Here is a 21,882-nt window from a genome sequence, read left to right as displayed (position 1 = left end):
AAGAACAATATGGAGCAGGTGTTGGCACAACAGGTTAAGCACCGTTTGCGAATGCCCACGTCCTATAGCAGAGTACCCAGGATTAAGACCCAACTCCACCTTCCGATCCAGCTTCTTGTTGTTCTGCCTGGGAGGCAGTAATGATGGTTCAGGTGTGTGATTCCCTGGCAAATTCAGGTAGAAAACTCAGATGGAGCTCTAGGCCTATCCTACACTGACTAGGGCATTCAGTGAGTGTCCCAGCAGATGGAAGCTCTATCTTTTGCAGCTCTATCAAATAAATTTAAAAATGTATGCATATTTTTAAAAAGAATCTGACTTAAACAGCATAGCAAAGGGAGAGTGGTGTTTTTTGTTTTTGTTTTTGTGGGGCTGGGGTGGCCAAGGGGTTTTAAAATTGATTGATTTATTAGATTTCCCTGGCAGGGGAAATATCATGATCGTGAAGGTGGTTTACCCAGGGTGAGGCTCACCCATTGCACTCCAGATGTGCTGACTCCTGTGGTTTCCCCAAATGTGAGAAAGTGAACTACTTAATTTGGGGTAGTAGGGGACTGTGTTTGTTCCCTCACCTTATTAAAAAGAAAGAGAGAGATTTATTTGAAAAACAGAGTTAGAAAAGGAAAGACAGAGGGAGGAATTGATCTTCCATCCATTGGATAACTCCCCAAATGGCTCCAGCAGCCAGTCTGAGCCATACTAAAGCCAGGAACAATAACTCCATCCAGTCTGCCACATGGGAGGCAGGGTCCCAGGGACTTTGGCCATCCTCTGATGGTCTCCGAAGCACATTGACAAGAAGCTATATTAGAAGTAGAGCATCCAGGCCCAGCGCATGGCCCAGTGGCTAAGGTTCTCACCTTACCTGTGCCAGGATCCTGTGTGGTCACCTGTTGGTGTCCTGGCTGCTCCGCCTCCCTTCCAGTTCCCTGCTTGTGGCCTGGGAAAGCAGTCAAGGACAGCCCAAAGCCTTGGGACCCTGCACCCATGTGGGAGACTTGGAGGAAGTTCCTGACTCCTGCCTTCGGATCAACACTGTACCTGCCATTGCGGTCATTTGGGGAGTGAACCATCGGACAGAAGATCTTCCTCTCTGTCTCTCCTCCTCTCTGTATATGACTTTAGGATAAAAATAAAATAAATCTTAAAAAAAAAAAGTATATCAGGAAATAGAAGGTGTCTCCCCTTATTTCTCTTCTTTATCGCTTTCTCTCTCTCTCTCTTTCTTTCTCTCTTCCCTTTCTCCTCCCCCTTTTCAAATAGAGACCATGAAAGATAGAGGGAGGGAAGAAGGGAGTTAGGTGTGGGACCAAGCATTCTAAACAAAATTTTAATAAATGTGATCTAAAAAACATGTGAAAAAGTAATGTATTAAATGGTATTTATCTAGTTACTGCTAAATATTTCAACATTAAAAAATCACAGCAATTCACCATATTAAACTTAAAGATAAAACTGTATAACCAGGGGCTAGTATAGTGGTTTGGCTGACTAGTCCTCCACCATCATCCCATATGGGCACCAGTTCAACTCCTGGCTGCTCCACATCCATTCACCTCCCTGATAATGGCCTGGGGAAGCTGAGGAGGATGATCCAAGTTCTTGGGCCCCTGCACCCACATGAGAGATCCAGAGAAAGTTCCTGACTTCTTACACTTGTGTCTGAGAGGTAGCAGATAGTGGCCGTGTGCTTGGGTTCCTGCCATCCATATAGGAAACTCAGTGTGATTGCCTGCTCCTGACTCCTGCCTTCAGCCAGGTCTAGCCTGGCTGTTGTGGACACTTGGGGAGTAACCGTGGGTAGACGATCCATCTCTCTATCCCAGTCCCTCTCTCCTCCCCTCCTTTCTTCCTTTTGGAGAAGTGAAAAATAAGTACAAATACTTTTGGTTTTTTGGTTTTGATTTTTTTAAAGATGCTTGAGAAAAACCTGTGTTTCAAAAGTTGTGGTAAAATCTGTCATAAAAAAATTAAGTGCTGCCCTCTTTAACACAGAAATGTTGATCCATGTGAAAAACCTAAATGGTCTTTGTTAAGCACTTCAGAAAAGTTGCCAGTTAAAGTCAAAATGAAGGAGGAGAATGGTGGAAATATAAAGTCAAATTCATTCATTTTAGAATGCTTGCCCATTGTCCTAGGATCTTTTATATTCTGTTGATCATATGTTATGAAATTATGGTATGGGGCCAGTACAGTGGTTCAACAGGCAAATTGTGTACCTGGCAGCACTGACATCCCATGTGGGCACTAGTTCACATTCTGGCTGCTCCACTTCAGTGCAGTCCCCTGGAAAGCAATAGCCTAGGAAAGCAGCAGAGAATGGCCCGAGGCCTTGGGACCCTGTACCCACGTGAGAGAACCAGAAGAAGCTCCTGGTTAGTGGCTTTGGATTGGCTCAGCTCAGCTCTGGTCATTAATGGCCTTTAGAGGAGTGAATCAGCAGATAAAAGATCTTTGCCTCTCCCTCTCTCTCTGCAGATTTGTCTTTCCAATAAGAATAAATATTTTAAAGTATTTTAAAGAGAGAGACAAAGAGAATGTGTGTGTGAGAGAGGGAGGGAGGGAAGGAAGGAAACATAACAAGAAAGTAGTTTGGGGTTTCTTTTTAAATGCTGTGCCCTGACATAAGATAAGGACACTATGTTACCATTCGGCAGATTACTAGTGTTTGAACGCTAGGAGTATGGTAGCTGTTTTTCATTCTTTATGAAATGGAATATTGGCATAAAAATGGAAAATTGATTATCTTTAAGGTCCATATTTTATTCCCCATCTGAGATATGCTAATAGAAATGATGGATTTGCCTACAGTGATCAAGGATCCAAACATAGGATAAGATATTGTGCCTGCAGGATGAGTACCTTTGCTGTTATTGGAGAGAAATGGTTCACCTGTTTTCTGTTTTATTCTTAGGGCAAGCACTGTATTCTTGATGTATCCGGAAATGCCATAAAGAGATTACAAATTGCACAACTTTACCCAATCTCCATTTTTATTAAACCCAAATCCATGGAAAATATTATGTAAGTATGATTTCCTAAATTATGGCCTCTAAATGCAAATCCAGTTGCTATTTAACTGTTTCCCATCCCCTGCAACTCTACTTGTAAAATTTGTAAAATGTTCACCTTACAGAATGTTGTGAAGATTCTAACACATCTTCAACATTGTTAAAGTATAAGATAACATGTATGTATTACAATGTAAAGCTTGAATAGCCACATGTGTGGCTACTGAATTAATTGAGCTACATAGCTATAAGGAAACCATTGCAATGGTAAAGGGATGTATGTATTCCTACCTCTTAATATGGAGAAAAAATAGAATCTGCATTAAAAAATTATTAACAAATAGAAACAAAAAATGGGTGCAGCAAAAGAACATTGGTAGTAAGATGTTATAAATTAGCTGAAATAAATAGAACAATGTCACCGGTCTACTAGTAGGTAGATTAAATAAAAATGATTAAAAACGAGGGTTTTAGGAATGCATGTTTAACAAAACAAGATTACACCTAGGGTGAGTATTTGGCACAACCTTTAAGATGCCACAGGGGACAGTCCATCCCATGTTGGAATGCCTGATTCACTCTTGGCTCTGCTTCTGATTAAACTTCCTGCTAGTACACTTCCTGGCTTAATTGCTTGGTTACCTGCCTACCATGTGCAAAATCAGATTGAATTCCTAGTTTCTGGCTTTCAGCTTATTTAGCTATTGCAGTAATTTAAAAATTACTCAACTTATGTTACATGCTTTCAAAGGGTTGAAAGTAGTCAAATAGAAAAAGATACATCCTAAGAATATAAGCCAGAATCATACTAGCTTATATTGTTGTTAGAGTACATTTTACAGTAAGAAGGATTACTACAAATGAAAAGGAATATGAAAAATTCACTCCACCAAAAAGATATGTTTGTTTGTTTGTCGAAGCTTAATGGTAGTAACAAAATATGTAAAGCACAAATTGACACCTGTGTTGTAGGGGGAAAGATAATTCCTGAGAAATCAAATAAGGACACAGATTCTATGTGAATATAAATCAGAACAATTTAAAAGCTCTCTGAAGCACACCTTGGCCACAGTAGTGAAAATGCCACTTGGGGCACCCACGGCCTATATCAGAATTCTTGGATTTGAGAACAGCTACTGTTGTGATCACAGTTTCCTATTGCACCCTAAGAGGTAGCAGATGATGAATTAAATGCATGAGCCCCCTGGCATGCACATGGGAGACCAGGATTGAGTTTCAAGCTCCTGGCTTTGGCCTGGGCTGGACATTTTGAACCAATAGATGAGTACTTGCTTTCCCTGCCTTTCAACCTGAAAAATAAAATTTTTTTAAGAAAAATGAACTTGGTCACATCACAAAGTAAGTGTCTTCATTCCTAGAGACACAACATAATTTGGCCATGTATATACCAAAACATTTGCTAGATTGCAAATAGAAGTACTACTCAAGATAGCAAAAAATTAGAATGCCCATCTGCAGAAGAGCACATAAATTATAACATTCACAATGACACATTCCACCATGATGAGAATGAGTAGTCTCTACACAAAAATATGGAAGAATCTCACAAAGATGAATAAAAAAATCCAAAAACTGCATACTCTGATTCCAAATTTGATCATTACTTAGGAAGTTACCCTTTATATAGAACTGACTCGAATGGATACAGGTAATGTTCAAAGTATTAAAAATTCAAGTGTATGTACTCTTGTAAAAAAATTGCTGTATATTTCTCACATTTGGTTTTGTTTGAAAGTTGTACTTCAAAACAGTATTGAAAAAGAAATCAAAAATCAAAATAATCTGTATTTAATAAAGACCTTGAATCTCATTTAGAAAGTCTTTCCACAAATAGAATTCCAGCCCTAAAGAACTTCATAAATTCATTCAAATGGTAAAGGATAATGCCCATCTTACACAGATTTTTCAGCTGATTTGTAAGAACATGTTTGATGCCAAAGTCCTGATAAATGACTTTGCAGGGATAAAAATAAGCCAGTCTCACATTAACATAAATGCAGAATTCCTAACCAAAATATGAATAAATTGAATCCAATGATGTTTTGGCTTTTTTGAAAAATATATTTATTTTGGTTTTTGTTGCAAAGTCAGATATACAAAGAGGAGGAGAGGAAGAACTTCGGTGCACTGATTCACTCCCCAAGCAGCCACAATGATGGGAGCTGATCTGCTCTGAAGCCAGGAGCCTGGAGCCTCTTCCAGGTCTCCCACACGAATGCAGGGTCCCAAGCCTTTGGGCCGTCCTCAATGGCTTTCCCAGGCTACAAGCAGGGAGCTGGATGGGAAGCGGGGCTGCCAGGTTCAGAACCAGTGCCCATATGGGATCCTGGCGCGTGCCAGGGGCAAGGACTTAAGCTGCTAGGTTACTGCAATGGGTTCTTATAGTGTTTTAATAACAAGATATAGCAACCAAGGTGAATTTATTCCTGGAATGCCAGAATTGTTTAACATTTAAAAACATCAGAGATGGACATATTGCTTAACAGGATGCCATTTGAGAGGTCAGTACTGTGGCCCATCATTTAAGTCACTGTGGTGTCAGCATCTCATATGGATAGGACAGTGGAAATTAATGAGTCTGAGGAACAGCAGGATTGAAGAAGTGAACGAAGGGTAAGGGAGCTCGTGGGATGTCACCAGTTAACCAGTGTGTACATGGTGAGAAATAAGGGACACCGGGATGACCTGAAGAAATGAGCATCCCAGATCTGATAGGAGATAGTGAATGTACACATCCAGAAGTACACTGAATTCTAGGTAGGATAAATTCCGAGCTCCACATTAAGATACATATAATCAAACTATTGGAAAGCAAAAAAAAATATATATATATATATATATAGAAAGAAGCAAAAGAGAAGGCAGTCATCATATACAAAAGATTTTCCAATAAGATTACCAGCAGATCTTGTATCAGAAACTTTCGAAGCTGAAGGCAGTGTATTAGTATATTCAAATTAGAAAATACCTGGCAATCAATAATCCTTTACCTGGAGTAGCATGGTGATATATCAAGCTGATCCTCCACCTGTATTGCCAGCATCCCCTAGAAGTACCAGTTCTAGACCCAATCCTCCTCGTTGCTAATAGCCTTAAAGCAGTAGAGGATGATCCCAAGGCCTTGGACCCATGCACCCACTGGGAGACCCAGAGGACACCACTGGCTCCTAGCATCAGATCAGCTCAGCACCAGCCATTGTAGCTGTTTGGGGAATAAACCAACAGATGGAAGATTTCTCTTTCTCTACCACTCCTTTCCTCTGTAACTCTCATTTTCAAATAAATAAATAAATCTTTAAATATATAATAAAAGAATTATATGGCCAGCAGAACTATACTGCAAAAAATGAGAACTTGACACACTGTAAAATAAATAAAAGTTAAGTTTCGTTACCACTAGACCTACCTTACAAAAAGTTTCTCAGGGGAATCCTACAGGCAAGATCAAGGGATACTAGACAATAACTATAAAAATATCAAAACAAGCTTCATACTTGATGAAACACTAAAAATACCTCCTCATAAGTTGAGAACAAACACCCATTAACTCATCATGTGGCTGTAACATTGTTACTAATTTAAGACCGGTCTTGTTTCCTCCACCCCCCACCTCCTTACCCTTCAACTCCAGATTATTTTGAAACAGATGCCGGAAACTTCAATTTACCCATACATGTTTTTGAAAAAAAAAAAAAAATATCACCACTCTGTCTGTCATGCTTAAAATAATTACCAGTATTTCCTTTACATCATCATGTTGTCCAAATATTTCTTAATTTTTTTTATTTGTTTTTAGCAAGATCCCAAAAGAGCTATTCTTTTTCTCTTATCCTTTCTTTCCCATTTGTCTGTTAAAGAAATCAGGTTAGGGTTGCCTTCTCATGAAGCTGTTTAGAATGCCCATGTGTCGCCTTTGTTTTCTCTCACTTGGTAAGTCAAATTGTAATATGAAATAGTCGTGAAAAGCAAAACTGTCACAAATCTGTGCTTAAGTTCCTAGCTGTTTTGAGCAATGCAGAATATGTTGAAACTCTTCAGTCATTCCAATATAAAGCAGCATGATCATTGTCAGAATCTGTTTCTAATGTTCTTAACAGAGCCTTGTTTCTCATGATGTTTTATTTAAGTCTTCTCTCCTTTGTTGTGTTTTTTCAAGTACTGTAATGAGGCAGTTTACCAATTTCTTAATTTGTTTGCTTTAGGGAAATGAATAAACGTCTAACAGAAGAACAAGCCAGAAAAACATTTGAGAGAGCCATGAAACTGGAGCAAGAGTTTACTGAACATTTCACAGGTCAGAACCTATGATAATGCCCTTAATAGTCACATTTTTGCTTAGCAGCCACCTGACCTAACACAAATTGATTTTGAACTTTGACTGTGTCTACCAGTTGTAACCAATACTGTCATTTTAAAAATAAACCTGCAATTTCCTGTGAGAAATTGACTTAGCCTCAACAGTCATATTGAGAAGTATTGAAGTTTATCATTTAATATAATGTTGATTAGACGGTAAGTACAGGAAAAAGCCATACTTCACCTCAGAAAATTTGATTTGGACTTGGTTTTTTTTTCTCTGAAACTGCTTTTATGCTTTATAGATCTTGAGCCATTTTCCCAGCTTTATTGAAGTATAATTGACAAAATGTATCAATGTTCGAGGTATACAATGTGATTTGATGTATGTATGTATACATTGTGAATTGATTACCAAACTCAAACATATCTGTGGCCGTCAATGTGGTGCAGCAGGTTGAGCTGCCTGCAATGCCAGCATCTCTACACTTACTACCCAACTCCCTGCAAACGCCCGTGGGCAGGCAGCAGGAGATGACCCAAGTCCTTGGACCCAATTGGAGTTCCTGGCTTTCACCTGGCCCAGTCCCAGGCTTGCAGCAATTTGTCTCCCTCCCTGTATATCACTTTACTTTTCAAAACATAAATTATTTTGAAAACAAAAACTTTTTTAAAAGGTTAACATATCTGGTGCCAGCACTGTCAGGGATGAACTATGATCTGAGGGCCTGTCAGTATTGTTACAGTGGCAGTCAGGTTCCAGTAAATGTTGCAAACGTCATTCAAATCATAGCAATATGATAGTAATACCTTTAATTTTTTTAGAAACTCCCAGACTGTTTTTCAATAATGGCTCTACTAATTTACATCCTTCTAACCTTTTGCAAGTGTTCCTTGTCCTCCACAGTCTAGTCAACACTTGCTATCTTTTGTATAGGTATCTAAGCATGAAGGAAGTGATGCCTCATTGTGGTTTTGATTTTCATTTCCCTAATGATTAGTGATATTGAGCATCTTCTCATATGCCTGTTAGCCACATGGAGTATCATCTTTAGAAAAATCTGTCCTTTGTTCATTTTTTAAAAGTACAAAAAAATCCAGTTTCTTGCTACTGAGTTGTATGAGTTCTTTATGTCTTTTGGGTGTTAGCACGTAATCATGTATATGGCTTATAAATATAATCTCCACTCCCATTAGGTTGGCTTCTCATCATTGTAATCGTCTCTTGCTGCCTACGAGCCTTTCCTTTTGATACAGTGCCATTTGGTTTCATTGTTGGGAAGTTTTGTGGTCACATCCAGAATGTCATTGTTAAGAACCAGTGTCAGGAAATCTTTTCCTTTGTTTTATTTCAGAAATTGTATGATTTCAGTTCTTATGATGTGAGTCCTTAATCCATTTTGAGTTAACTTTTATACTTACATATGATTTTACAATATTAGATAAATAGCCCACATACAAAAGATCAAGACATTATCAAAGACACTAGCCTTCAAGGTTAATTATTCTTTGGCTCATTTAAAAACATACTTAAGTCTTTAAAATGGGAATGGGTATTTGGCATGGTGAGTTTCGCCACCGCATGGGACATCTGTGTTCAGTGTTGGAGTGCTAAATCAAGTTCTAGCTACTCTACTTCAGTGCAACTCCATGCAGATGTGGCTGCAGGCAGAAAATCATGGCCACACACACATCCCTATCAATAGCACTTTTTAAATATTACTTATTTAAATTCAGGTGGGTAGCAGTTTCCTATTATGTTACTCAGTTCATCCTTTTACATATCTTTGGGCTCAGTTTCGCTTTTTGGAGGGTTTTTTGTTTGTTTGTTTGTTTGTTTGTTTTGCTTTTTTTATTGGAAAGGCAGATACTAACTGCTGCATCAACTTAACAAACTAAACAAAATATGTGTGTTTCTGGGGCAAGCATTGCGGTCCAGTACATTAAGCTACCAATAATAACACTGGCATCCACTATCAAAGCTCTATTTCAGGTCCTAGCTGCTCTGCTTGTCATTCTGCTCCCTTCTAATAATCCTGGAAAGGCGGTGGGTGTTGGCCCAAGTGCTTGGTCCCAACCACCCGTGTGGAAGACCGAAATGGAGTTCCTAGCTCCTGACTTCAGCCTGGCCCAGCCCTGATTGTTGTGGATAGTTGGGAACCAAACCGGGAGGTTGTTCTCTGTGTCTACTTTTCTTCTGTGTCACTTAGCCTTTCAAATTTAATAAATAAAAATTTCCCAAAACAATTCTTGAGTGACTCCTCAAACAAATAGTTGTGCACTGTTGTCAGTTTCAGCTTTGAAATTCTGTGGGCTTTTGTCTTGTGCTGTTTATGGTTCATGCAGATGCCAAACTGGTGGACCAAATATTTGGTCATATGAATCATATTTAAAGGGACATTAAGACACGTGTTCATATTTAACTCAAATTGTGAACTTGGGGTGTGGCATTTGACCTAGTTGTTATGCCTAGGTTTGCTAACCAACTCTACTCCTGCCTCTACCTTCCTGCTGATGCAGATGCAAGGAGCGAGTGGTGATCACTCAAGTTAGTGGCTCCTGCTTTACCCTGGGAGCTCACTCATTTGTTCTGTCCCTCTTTCTCTCTCTCTCTGCCTTCCGTATGGGTGTTTGAGTGTCGAGTGTCTGCCTCTCAAATTTTCTATAAAAAACAGTAACTTTCACAAAACTAATACTTGTGAATATTGTGTTATTTAAAGCTATTGTTTACTCAAGAAATCTTAGCTGTTTTATGTTTTAAACTCTCGCTGCATATATCCTTTTTCTTACAGGTATATAATCTTGGTCACCAGGCAGATAATTTTTTTTAAGATTTAATTATATTATTGGAAAGTCAGCTATACAGAGAGGAGGAAAGACAGAGGAAGATCTTCCATCTGATGATTCACTCCCCATGTGAGCGCAACGGTAGATGCTATGCTGACCCGAAGCCAGGATCCAGGAACTTTTTCTGGGTCTCCCACGCAGGTGCAGGGTTCCAAAGCTTTGGGCCACCCTCAACTGCTTTCCCAGGCCACAAGCAGGGAGCTGGATGGGAAGTGGAGCTGCCGGGATTAGAACCGGCGCCCATATGGGATCCTGGTGCATTCAAGGCGAGGACTTTAGCTACTGGGTCACGCCCCCAGATAATTTTATTTAAAACTCCATGTAATACTTGATGCTGGGCTTCTAACACCACAATAATCTATATTTACGATGCTTTTCCGAACTCATTGAGCATTTTTTGCAATTTAATATATGACTTGCCTTATAGCTCTAAATCCTTGCATTTAGATAGAAACATTTTTTTTGCTTCTTTAAAAAGTTAAGGTAAGTTTAAGGAAAAATGTTATAAAACGATTTGTTTTAAATCAACAAATTACATTTACAAAGTTTCAAAAATAAAGTGTTTTATATTGTACAAGTAGTAAAAGCGATACCTAAACAGTGACTCTTCCTGGATGAGTATCTGTCACACAGCTCAGATTTAATTCTGTTTGGCCAGTGCTTGTTAAGATAGGCCAGTAACGGAAGCTCTGACTTGTCTGTCATTACAGCTATCGTGCAGGGAGATACGCTGGAAGACATTTACAACCAGGTGAAGCAGATCATAGAGGAGCAGTCTGGCCCTTACATCTGGGTTCCAGCCAAAGAAAAGCTATGAAGAAGGCGTGTGTCTGCTTCTCTCCCGCCGTCCGTCACCTGCTCTTCGACACTTCTTTGCCTTTCCTCTGGAGTTCGTCTTCTGGACTCCTTTCATGTCGAATCATGTCCCACTCATCATGGTCTGCAGTTGCACTTAATTTTGACAAATAGTGTCTCCTTCAAGTTGCATCGTCTGTATTACTCTGTCATTGTTGGTTTGTGGCCATTTTTCGGAACTGAAGATGGAATGGCCTGACCAGCTATTAAGGGTTTGGGGAGATACGGAAATTGTGGTAAAATTCCTTAATGTTTAAGGGAAAGTAAATTTAAGAGATTTTCAGAAAAGCTTTATATACCTTCTTTTCAAATTTCAATATAAATGAAAGAAAAGTTGTTTAATCAGTGATTTCGTAGACTTTGAGCAACTATGCACGTTTAACTTTAATAGCATGGTTTGGCCAATGTATTAGCTATCAAGTCCTTTTCCCAATTGACTGCTCTTATCAAAGTGATTTCCCTGTAGGCATAAAAAATGGATTTTTAATTTCAAAATTAATGTCTGAGTTAGCTTTCATAACTTCACAAGGGATATTCATTTTTCATAAGAGTTCTTAAAGTCTTCTATTGTTTGAGATTTTATTTCCCAGCACATTTATCAGAAATAACGATGTTCAACCGTTTTTAATCTACTTGTGCAACACTATTTATAGTGTCCTACAAAAGTTGTTCATACATAGCAGTCATCACATTTTCTGAATTGAGGACATGTCTAGGTGCTAAGGGAACTCACCTTTTACACAGAAGGTTGAGAAAATCTCATAACCGCAGACATTACAGTGGTGATTTAGTAATTACTATGGCAATGAAAAAAAAAGTCCAGTTCATAGCCTAAAACTTTAAATGTATTCTTAAGGGTCAGATTTTAATGAATATTTTACCCACAATAACTGCCTATTTTGTTATAATAAAATATATAAATAAATATATATAAAACTTTCTTTAAACTCTGTAACTATGGGAATTATTTTCTTTACATAGTTGCACACACACATATATATATATTTAAAATATATTTTTTTTCTTTTGCCACCTACTCCTTTTTGTTTGGTTTTTTAAATTAAATATGAATTGATTAGACCTCTCTTTAATCATATGAACTGAAAATAGGAGTACGGTGGTTGTGAGGAGAAACCTCTAGGGAATTAGATTACCAGTCAAAGTATGGGCATGTTCTCCTCTTTTCTACAGAAGTTTGCAAAGAGTTCCTGGGTTGTCATTTGTTTATTTTTGTCATTGTTCTTGTCATTAGGTTTGATTTTTGGCCCTTTGCCTTCCTTCTGGTTGTGTTCCTTGCACTGATTGGAAACAGGCTAAAAGCTCCATTTCTGTGTGAGTTTTCTCCTTAGACACCATTTGTCTCGTGCGGCTGCTCTGCCCCAGGGTTACACTGGTACTCCCGGAGAGCAGTAGCGACAGGCAGCAATGACTTCAGAAATCCGTTTCTCCAGTCCTTTACATCAGTAACAGCATTTGGCTTCCCGTTGCTCCTTGGAATTGTTTATTAAGTATGTGTTTTTGACAGCCTCCTCGTCACAATTTCTTAAGTGAGTACTGGTTTGTAAAGAATTATTAACATTATCCATTCCATTTATGAGAAAGAGGAGAACAGCTAATAAACTTTATTGTAAAATCCATATGTTAAATGTGTCTTGAATTTTGAAAGAAGTATTTTACAAGCTAACATTTCCTTGCATCAATTTGGACAACACCTAATTGGTAACTTGAAGGCAAACTAATAAAATTTTCTTCTGCAAGTCTTGGAGCAGAGTATATTATATCATATATATATATATAGTTGGTATAATTCAAGTATGTTGTTACCAAACATATATACTAGAAGAAAATTGTAAAATCTCAAGAGCTTCAAACCTTGCAACAACACCCCAGTATAAACCACTTCCAGGTATTCATCAGTTACACATTACAAAATATCTAATCAGGTATAAAAGGTTGCCATTTATTGAAATCTATATTACATTGCTTTCTGGGTGTCCTTAGTAAGCAATTTTTTTTAATACTTATTTGTTGGAAAGACAGATACCACAGAGAGGAGGAAAGACAGAGAGAGCAAGATCTTCTGTCCGATGGTTCACTCCCCAAGTGACCTAAACGGCCAGTGCTGTGCCAATCCGAAGCCAGGAGCTTCTTCTGGGTCTCTCACGTGGGTGCAGGGTCCCAAGGCTTTGGACTGTCCTCGACTGCTTTCCCAGGCCACAGGCAGGGAGCTGGATGGGAAGCAGGGCTGCAGGGATTAGATCCTACATCCATATGGGATCCTGGAGCAATGAAGGCTAGGACCTTAGCTGCTAGGCGACCATGCCGGGCCCAATGTCAGTGGGTTTTTACAAACAAGGAAACACTCCTCCTGAGAGTCATGTAATTACCAAGGACAGATGCATCCCAGCTGAAAAGACTGGACACCAGTCAGTCTTTCACACTCATGGAAACGTCAAGAGCCTGTTGAGAGGCAAAATTGAGATCCTGTTATTCTAACGTATTGGAAGGAACAGTTTAACACGTTTATGAAATGTTTTATGTTTGTATGCTTTGGTATCCTTTTTTTTTTTTTTAAGATTTATTTTTATTGGAAAGTCAGATATACAGAGAGAGGTAGAGAGACAGAGGAAGATCTTCTGTCTATTGATTAATTCCCAGGTGCCCGCAACAACCAGAGCAGCACTGATTCAAAGCCAGGAGCTTTTTTCAGGTCCCCCATGTTGGTGCAGGGTCCCAAGGCTTTGGGCTGTCCTCAACTACCTTCCCAGGCTACAAGCAGGGATCTGGATGGGAAGCAAGGCTGCTGGGACTAGAACCAGCACCGATGTGGGAACCTTGGTTGTGTGAGGTGAGGACTTTAGCTGCTGGGCTATCGCACCAGGTCCCATGCTTCAGTATCCTTCAGTCAGCATAAACCAACCAACCTCTGAAGTGTGGGAATGTGAAGAGACGTCTCTGGTTGCCTTCCTGTCTTCTAACTGCTGGTTTCCATGAAGATTAGAGCTGAGTCCAGCAAAAACACTCTAGTTACAGCTACTTGTTAAGCACGGTATGGTATTTAAAAACAAAGTGGCAATTCAAGGATTTTACATTTAAGCACAATTTGTTCCCTATAATATGGGAAAATAGGTATTTTGCACATTCCTCTGCCTGACCACTTAACACTGAGGCAAGAGACCTGCCAGTATTTCCTAGTGAATCAGAAACAGCTAGGATTGGAACCTTGAACTCCTAGATAAGTAGTTTTCCTTCTCCATCACACTATATACACTGAGTCTACTAGGTTGTTTAATTCATGGGAGTTTTAATTACTGATTAAAAGCAAGTCAGTAAGGGTTACCATTGCCCACAAGCTAAAGCTGCTGAGATGCCAGCATCTCTTGTGGTTACTGGTTTGTGTCCCAGCTGCTCCACTTACAGTCCAGCTCTTTGCTCATAGCCGGGGAAACGCCGCAGAGGATGGCCAACCCCTGCCACTCACATGGGAATCCCAGATGAAACACTAAGCACCTAGTACCTGACTTGGCCTTCCTGGCCATTACAACCCTGTGAGAAGTGAACTAACAGGTAGAAGATCTCACGAATGAATAACTAAAAAACTATCAGGCCCGGCAGCGTGGCCCAGCAGCTAAACTCCTCGCCTTGAACGCACCAGGATCCCATAAGGGCGCAGGTTCTAATCCCGGCAGCTCCACTTCCCATCCAGCTCCCTACTTGTGGCCTGGGAAAGCAGTCAAGGACGGCCCAAAGCTTTGGGACCCTGCACCCGTGTAGGAGACCAGGAAGAGGTTCCTGGTTTCCGGCTTCAGATGGGCACAGCACCGGCCATTGCGCTCACTTGGGGAGTGTATCATCAGATGGAAGATCTTCCTCTCTGTCTCTCCTCCTCTGTGTATATCTGACTTTGTAATAAAATAAGTAAATCTTTTTTAAAAAAGATCAGTAAGTTGGTATTTTATTGAAGAATTTCTATTCTGAAAAGAACAAACTATTTACTGCTCCAAATGTAGATCATCTGATGTTTCAGTGCAGTTTTTTAAGGATTTTTTTAATTGGAAAAGCAGATTTGCAGAGAGAAAGATAGATCTTCCACCCGCTGGTACACTCCCCAAGTGGCTGCAACAGCTGGAACAGCCAGAGCTGAGCTGATCCAAAGCCGGGAGCTTCTTCCAATTCTCCCACATGGGTGTAGGGTCCTTGGGCAGTAGCCATCCTCTACTACTCTTCCAGGTCACAAGCAGGGAGCTAGGTGGGAAGCAGAGCAACTGCGACACAAACCACACGCTTGTGGGATCCCAGCGGTTACTAAGCGAGAACTTAGCCACTAGTCTGTCATGCCAAGCTCAGTGCAATTTTAAGGATTCCATTTACCTCTCTCCAAACCACACAATGTACAAAATTATGTGTACAAATCAACATCACTTCATCCAGCACAAGGCATGTCTAGCACCCGGTGCCCCTCGACACCCTCACAGGTGCTGCTCCTGCTAAGGGAACACTGTTGTTAAGTATATTTATTTGTCCACAATAAGAGGCACTTTGGCATACAGCTTGTGAATCAACACACAGGGGTCATGCAAACATCACTGCCACATGTGATTCAGAATAAGCTCAACACCCTGGAGAGTGCCACCTCTGCTCACCCCCAAGCTCTAATAGCCTTTGGTCTGGTCCCCGTGCCTATGGTCCTACCTGCCCCAGGATAATATAAATGGAATCATAAATAGTGCAATCTGTTTTAGGTCAAATTTTCCCAATGCCAGTTTGTATTTCTTTGGGACCCAAACCTGCAAGAATCAGACCTCAAGTAGGAATGGCTTATGAAGCTGAGAGCCCCACTGGGGCTCACTCATCCCACCCCCATCACTGCTGTGAGCATCCTCGTTCTGGTGCTAGCTCCCAAGACTGTCGGCCTAACATGGAACTTAAGGAGTAGAGTCAGGGGCCCGGCACAGTGGCGCAGTGTTTAAGGTCCTCACCTTGCACGCCCGGGATCCCATATGGGCGCTGGTTCTATCCCGGCGGCCCAGCTTCCCTTCCAGCTCCCTGCATGTGGTCTGGGAAAGCAGTTGAGGACGGCCCAAGGCTTTGGGGCCTTGCACCCACACAGGAGACCCGGAATAGGCTCCTGGCTTCGGATCGGCATAGCATCGGCCTTTGTGCTCACTTGGAGAGTGAATTTTCGGACGGAAGATCTTCCTCTCTGTCTCTCCTCTCTGTATATCCGCCTTTCCAATAAAAAAATAATAAAAATAAAATCTTTAAAAAAAACTTGTTTACAAAAGAAAGTATATATTTAGCGCAGAACACAAAATGAACACTTAAGAATTTCAGATGCTACGCTGTGGAATAGCAAGTAAAGCTGCTGTCTATAGTGCTGGCATTCCATATGATTGCCAGTTCAGATCCCAACTGCTTTGCTTCTGATCCAGCTCCCTGCTGATGCACAGGGAAAATCAATGGAGGGTGGTCCAAGTGCTTCGAACCCTGCTCGCAAATGGGAGATCCAGAAGAAGCTCCTGGGTCCTGGCTTCAGATCAACTCAGCTCTGGACGTTGCAGCCACCTGGGGAATGAATCAGATCTTCCTCTGTCTCTCCTTTCTGTAAATATGTCTTTCAATTAAAAATAAATGTTGTTTTAATTTTAGACTCAATAGTGATAGTCCTGTTGATTATAGTTAAAACCATTGTAATAAAATAACAGGTGCTTTAATAAAGTTATTTTTTTTAAGATCTATTTATTTTCATTGCAAAGTCAGATATACAGAGAGGAGGAGCCACAGACTGAAAGATCTTCTGTCCATTGATTCACTCCCAAAGTGAGTACAGCAGCCGGTGCTGCACCAATCCAAAGCCAAGAGCCAGGAGCTTCCTCCAGGTCTCCCACGCGGATGCAGGGTCCCAAGCATTTGGAATGTCCTCGACTGCTTTCCCAGGCCACAAGCAGGGAGCTGGATGGGAAGTGGAGCTGCCGGGATTAGAACCGGCACCTATATGGGATCCCAATGCGTTCAAGGCAAGGACTTTAGCCGCTAGGCCACCACACCATGTGGGGAGCCACACAGTGGGGTTGGATAGTCTGGATCTGTGATGAGCACCGCTCCTCGGTTAGCAAGACTACGAGGAGTTTCTGGCTGCATGGCAAGGCCCAGCAGCGTGTCTGCAGAGTGTCGCCTCGTTGCTGCCTAACCCCGTTGTATGGACACTCAGTCATCTCTCTGATGTTTCATAGAATTCTCCTGAAGGTGGTGGTGGTGCTTTTCTGCAAATGTGAAATGATTCCTATAATTGGTATAACACCTTAAACTGATCAATCATGCTATGATAAAAACATCTTTAGCAACTTAAGGCAATGACACACAGCTAAAAGACAAACAATAGTACAATTGAACCCACAATGTCTCCAAACATCATGTTATATGCCCACCTTTGTCCTGAAGTTTGCCCTAATAGAAGTCATGTTTTCTTTAAGAAACTGCTTGATGCTATCTTGGAACAAATGGCAAACATGGAGGTACAAAGAGTTTGTTTACCATGCACCTCGAACTGTTACAACACATGAAATGATGCATTTTGGTTTCTCACCACGGAAAGCAGAAAGTATATGGGGCATCTTCTAAAGGGAGACAAATGTGAACCTTCCCCAAATAAAATGGTTTAGAACTTCTACCTTATATTGACACTTATATTTAGGGAAGCAAAACAGTTTATAAAGATAAAAGGACATTGCTTGTAAAGGCCCTCTGTTTGTAGATTGGCTGAGTTGCCCTGATCCTTTCACTGCCCTTTAACAAGAGAGCAAAAGGCAGTTGAACCAGCACTAGGTGAAGGTGGTGGTAATTAATGCATGACCGATTACAAGATTTAAGAAAGAATCTATGTTATATGCTTTTATAAATTCCTTTCATTTATGATCTTTCCTTTTAACTCTGTACTCTTAATATTTTAAGCAATATTAGTTAGTTTGTGTTTAGTGAAAATTGATTTTTGAATATAGGTAAACACTTGTCACTATGCAACTGCAAGTGCTGCCAACCGTGGAGTTCCTGGCTTCAGCCAGGTCACTGCAGGTTTGAATGAGTAACAGCTTGCTGAAAATATTTTCTCTGAAGCAAAATAATAATGATGTTTTAGGATTGATTTTGTAATCATTCTTTTATAATGAAGTAAATAAAACAAAATTGGATGTTGTGCAAAAGCTTGTGATGACTTGTGTATAAATAAAGAAGGCAACTTTTCTGAATTATCCATTATGAGCATCATGCCATAATGGTCCATGCCTCCTCTGCCTCTGCTCCATGCCTCCTCTTCGTATCGTCTCACTGGTCCACCCATCCTTTGCAAGCTCTCAAGTCAGCTGGAGCAGGTGTCCGGTAAGTGGTGCCTAAACTTGGGGCTCGACAAAGGTAAGCCTCCTCATTCTCGATAGCTATTGATATTGATATTCATATTCGCGGTGTGGATCGGACTTCACCCAAGGACACTGCAGGCCCCATGATAAGAGTTCAGATCAGGTGGAAGTGAACAGTCAGAACATTTATGTTTGAGAAGCATTGTAGCCTCTGTTAGCTACAAAATGGAACAGAGTGCATCCAGTGAGAGAAACTTATATGCTGATATTATTAAACATACTTTGCAGAGGAAAGGCATTGAAGTGAGTAAACAGCAGCCTCTGGAATTGTTACAGTCTGTGCAGACTGTCCTCTCCTGGCTTCCAGAGGTGGGAACTCTGATTTGCCTTTTAAGCTCATTAAAAAAATAAGACATACGCTTTCTGGTTATGGTCCAAACTTCCTATACCCACCTTGAGTCTATAAAGAAGCCTCTTCCCTGTGTTTGCTCTCTCTTTGCTTTCTTTATTCTGCTCCTCTCTCTCCCTGCTCCTGCTTTTTCTCTGCCCCATAGAAGAATACCTAGCCTCTCGTACCTATGGACAATGTTAGTATACAGTTAAATATAATTCTTAAATTGGTCTCTAAAAATATAATGTTTATATCAAGACTAAATGAGTATAAATGTGAATTTCAACACACTGTTACATTGTTACAAGGTATGAGATGAACCCATGTGTTCTATGTACTAATTTTAATATTAAAATTGGAAATGGTTACAGCATAAAATGTGTTCTTGATAATGACTGTGAAAGGAAATTTGTGTGATATAATTAATTATAGTCCTTAAAGTATCACTTACAGTATTTTTCTAAATATTTATCATTGATACATGCGATTAAAATCTGGCCCTCTGTTAAAACAACAAATTTTAAAACCACGTGTTATTGTTCATCTCCTTTTAAATGGTTTTTATTCAATTAATTAAAATCTAATTTATATTTTATTATATAAAGAGATTGTACCCAATCAGATTTCTTAAGCCTTCTTGACATCTTTGACAGGCATCTAAAACTTTTAAGGCTTCAAATTTCGGGGCCTTGATATTTCTACTGGGGCCTCCTGGCTATATTAAAGAATTTATCTCTTATTTTGTGTAGACAACAACTGACCAGATTATTTTAATTGTATTAAAAACTCTGTCAAATGTCAAAGGTACAAACTTTGGTTATATCAAAATACTACTACTGATATCTAAAAAAAAATTACACAAATCTAATTCAAATTTGTGTATTTTCATGTTTCAGAATAGATAATCTCTAATGATAATGGAACTCAAAACTCACAAAAAACAAATAAATGTAGTTTTGTAAAGATTTCCAGGTTGTCCACCATACATGTCCCAGAATAATTTATATTGCTGGGAAACCTAATGTCTAGGTCATCAGTTTAATGGATGGATTCATCATAATGATCATTTTCTCCTTTCAGGGTTTTGATTCAGGACAAAATTTAAAAACTATTTGGGTCTGTTTCAATACCATGTAAAGCAGCAGGTGCATCTTCTTGTTGGTTAATAATCTTTATGGTGCCAGCCACAATTATATGAAATCTAATCTATCTATATTTCTAAACCATCTTTAAAAAATTTTTGGCAGGGCCCGGCGCGGTGGCTCAAGTGGTTAAGTCCTCGCCTTGCACGCCCGGGATCCCATATGGGCGCCGGTTCTAATCCCGGCAGCCCCGCTTCCCTTCCAGCTCCCTGCCTGTGGCCCGGGAAAGCAGTCGAGGACCGCCCAAAGCTTTGGGAACCTGCACCCGTCCGGGAGACCCGGAAGAGGCTCCTGGCTTCGGATCGGCATAGTATCGGCCCGTTGCGCTCACTTGGGGAGTGAATCATCGGACGGAAGATCTTCCTCTCTGTCTCTCCTCTCTGTATATCCGCCTTTCCAATAAAAAAAATAATAAAAATAAATCTTTAAAAAAAAAAATTTTTGGCAAACTCGTGTTATTAAAAATAAAAATAAATTGTAATCAACTGAGTATAATTTAAAAAGACACCTGAAGATTTTAAACTCTTACCAAAATTGGGTAATTTTTCTGTTCTAAATGAAGATCACTAAATCAATAACAAAAAAATTTTCTGGTTCATATGACTTAAATTTTTGAGAATCTGTTTTTAAAATATCTTAAGTCATTGATGCATTAGTACTCAGGTTTGTCAAATAAATTACTCATGTTATATTCTCTTTCTGTCTGTAGTGTACAATTTAATTGTTAACCTATGCTCTTGTCTCAAATTTATAGCAGTTATTGAATCTTTGGGTGAGTATTTTCTAAAGCTGTTATTTAATGCCTTTCACTTGATCTCATTTCTTATTGTAAGTAACTTAGTCATTTAGATTTATTTATGTTCTCCTTTACTCTCTCTAAAACTGAAGGGCACTCCATTGGACCCTAAATTGAGGGGAAAAAAAAGGCTTTTAAGGAATTAGAACATTGAAATAGGAACATATAAAAGCTTCTTTTAGTTCCTGAATGCCCCTGTGTTTGTTATTAGTCCTTATTGTGGTTTGGTTTCTACCTTGATTCTGAAGGGATGTTATAGAAGTAAGGAGCTTTTTGGTAAAGATGTAAATGAAATAATTGGCCCTTGTGATTCTAAACAACTTATCTACTCAATATCTGAGGATGAGACATGGCTAATTGTACTTTTAACCATTATGGACTAAATTTTCCACCACTTACATAAAAACCCAAAACTGAAAAAAAATTTCTGCCCGAACAATAGAACTCTGTGCTGTTATTGAGGCATTTAAACGTTTTAAAATTTTAATTGCTTTTAATTTTTACACTGATTCATTTTATATTGTCACTCTTTGCACATAGAGTCTACTGCTTTAACTGGCAGTCATACTGCTATTATTAACTTGCTTACTCAGCTACAGGACTTAATTCATTTTAGACATTTGCCAGTTTTTGTGGACCATGAGAGAGCTCATTCTAATCTACTGAACTGGTTCATGAAAGCAGTGCACTCACTGATTCATTAACTAAAGCTCTTGTGGGTGCAGTTCAAGCTGCTAAGAAAAATCATACTCTTCATCATCAAAATGCTAGTTCACTTAGATTTCAGTGTCCTCTTTGCCAGCTTTGGATGATTGGCATATGTCCATTTTTTTGTTGTTTTTTAAGATTTATTTTATTTTTATTGGAAAGTCAGATATATAGAGAGGAGGAGAGATGGAGAGAAAGATCTTCCATCCGATGATTCACTCCCCAAGTGACCGCAATGGCCAGTGCTGTGCCGATCCAAAGCCAGGAGCCAAGAACCTCTCCCAGGTCTCCCACATGGGTGAAGGGTCCCAAGGCCTTTGGCCGTCCTCGACTGCTTTCCCAGGCCACAGGCAGGGAGCTGGATGGGAAGTGGAGCTGCCAGGATTAGAACCTGCGCCCATATGGGATCCTGGCACTTTCAAGGTGTGGACTTTAGCCACTGAGCCACGCCGCCGGGCCCTGG

General features: G+C 39.9%; 1 protein-coding gene and 1 non-coding gene across 28 annotated transcripts in view; both read left to right on the top strand.

Moving 5' to 3' along the window:
- DLG1 (discs large MAGUK scaffold protein 1) overlaps positions 1–13,021 on the top strand; it is a 198,213-nt gene extending 185,192 nt beyond the window's left edge. For all 27 annotated transcript variants that reach the window (XM_041002724.1, XM_041002720.1, XM_041002722.1 and 24 more), the window contains 3 exons: positions 2,915–3,024; positions 7,235–7,326; positions 10,886–13,021. In XM_041002724.1, the coding sequence (XP_040858658.1) occupies positions 2,915–3,024; positions 7,235–7,326; positions 10,886–10,992 (309 nt within the window). In that variant the 3' untranslated portion in view covers positions 10,993–13,021. The remainder of the gene's footprint in view (positions 1–2,914; positions 3,025–7,234; positions 7,327–10,885) is intronic.
- Positions 412–575, top strand: LOC121171405. Its single transcript, XR_005886120.1, has one exon. It is a non-coding gene; the product is annotated as a U1 spliceosomal RNA (small nuclear RNA).
- Positions 13,022–21,882: the final 8,861 nt, after the last annotated feature.

The sequence above is a fragment of the Ochotona curzoniae genome, unplaced genomic scaffold (genome assembly GCF_017591425.1).
Source record: "Ochotona curzoniae isolate NIBS_2020 unplaced genomic scaffold, NIBS_Ocur_1.0 scaffold_2587, whole genome shotgun sequence".
Taxonomy (NCBI): domain Eukaryota; kingdom Metazoa; phylum Chordata; class Mammalia; order Lagomorpha; family Ochotonidae; genus Ochotona; species Ochotona curzoniae.
The sequence above is the reverse complement of the archived record's forward strand: the minus strand, read 5'-3'. Positions and strand labels throughout refer to the sequence as shown.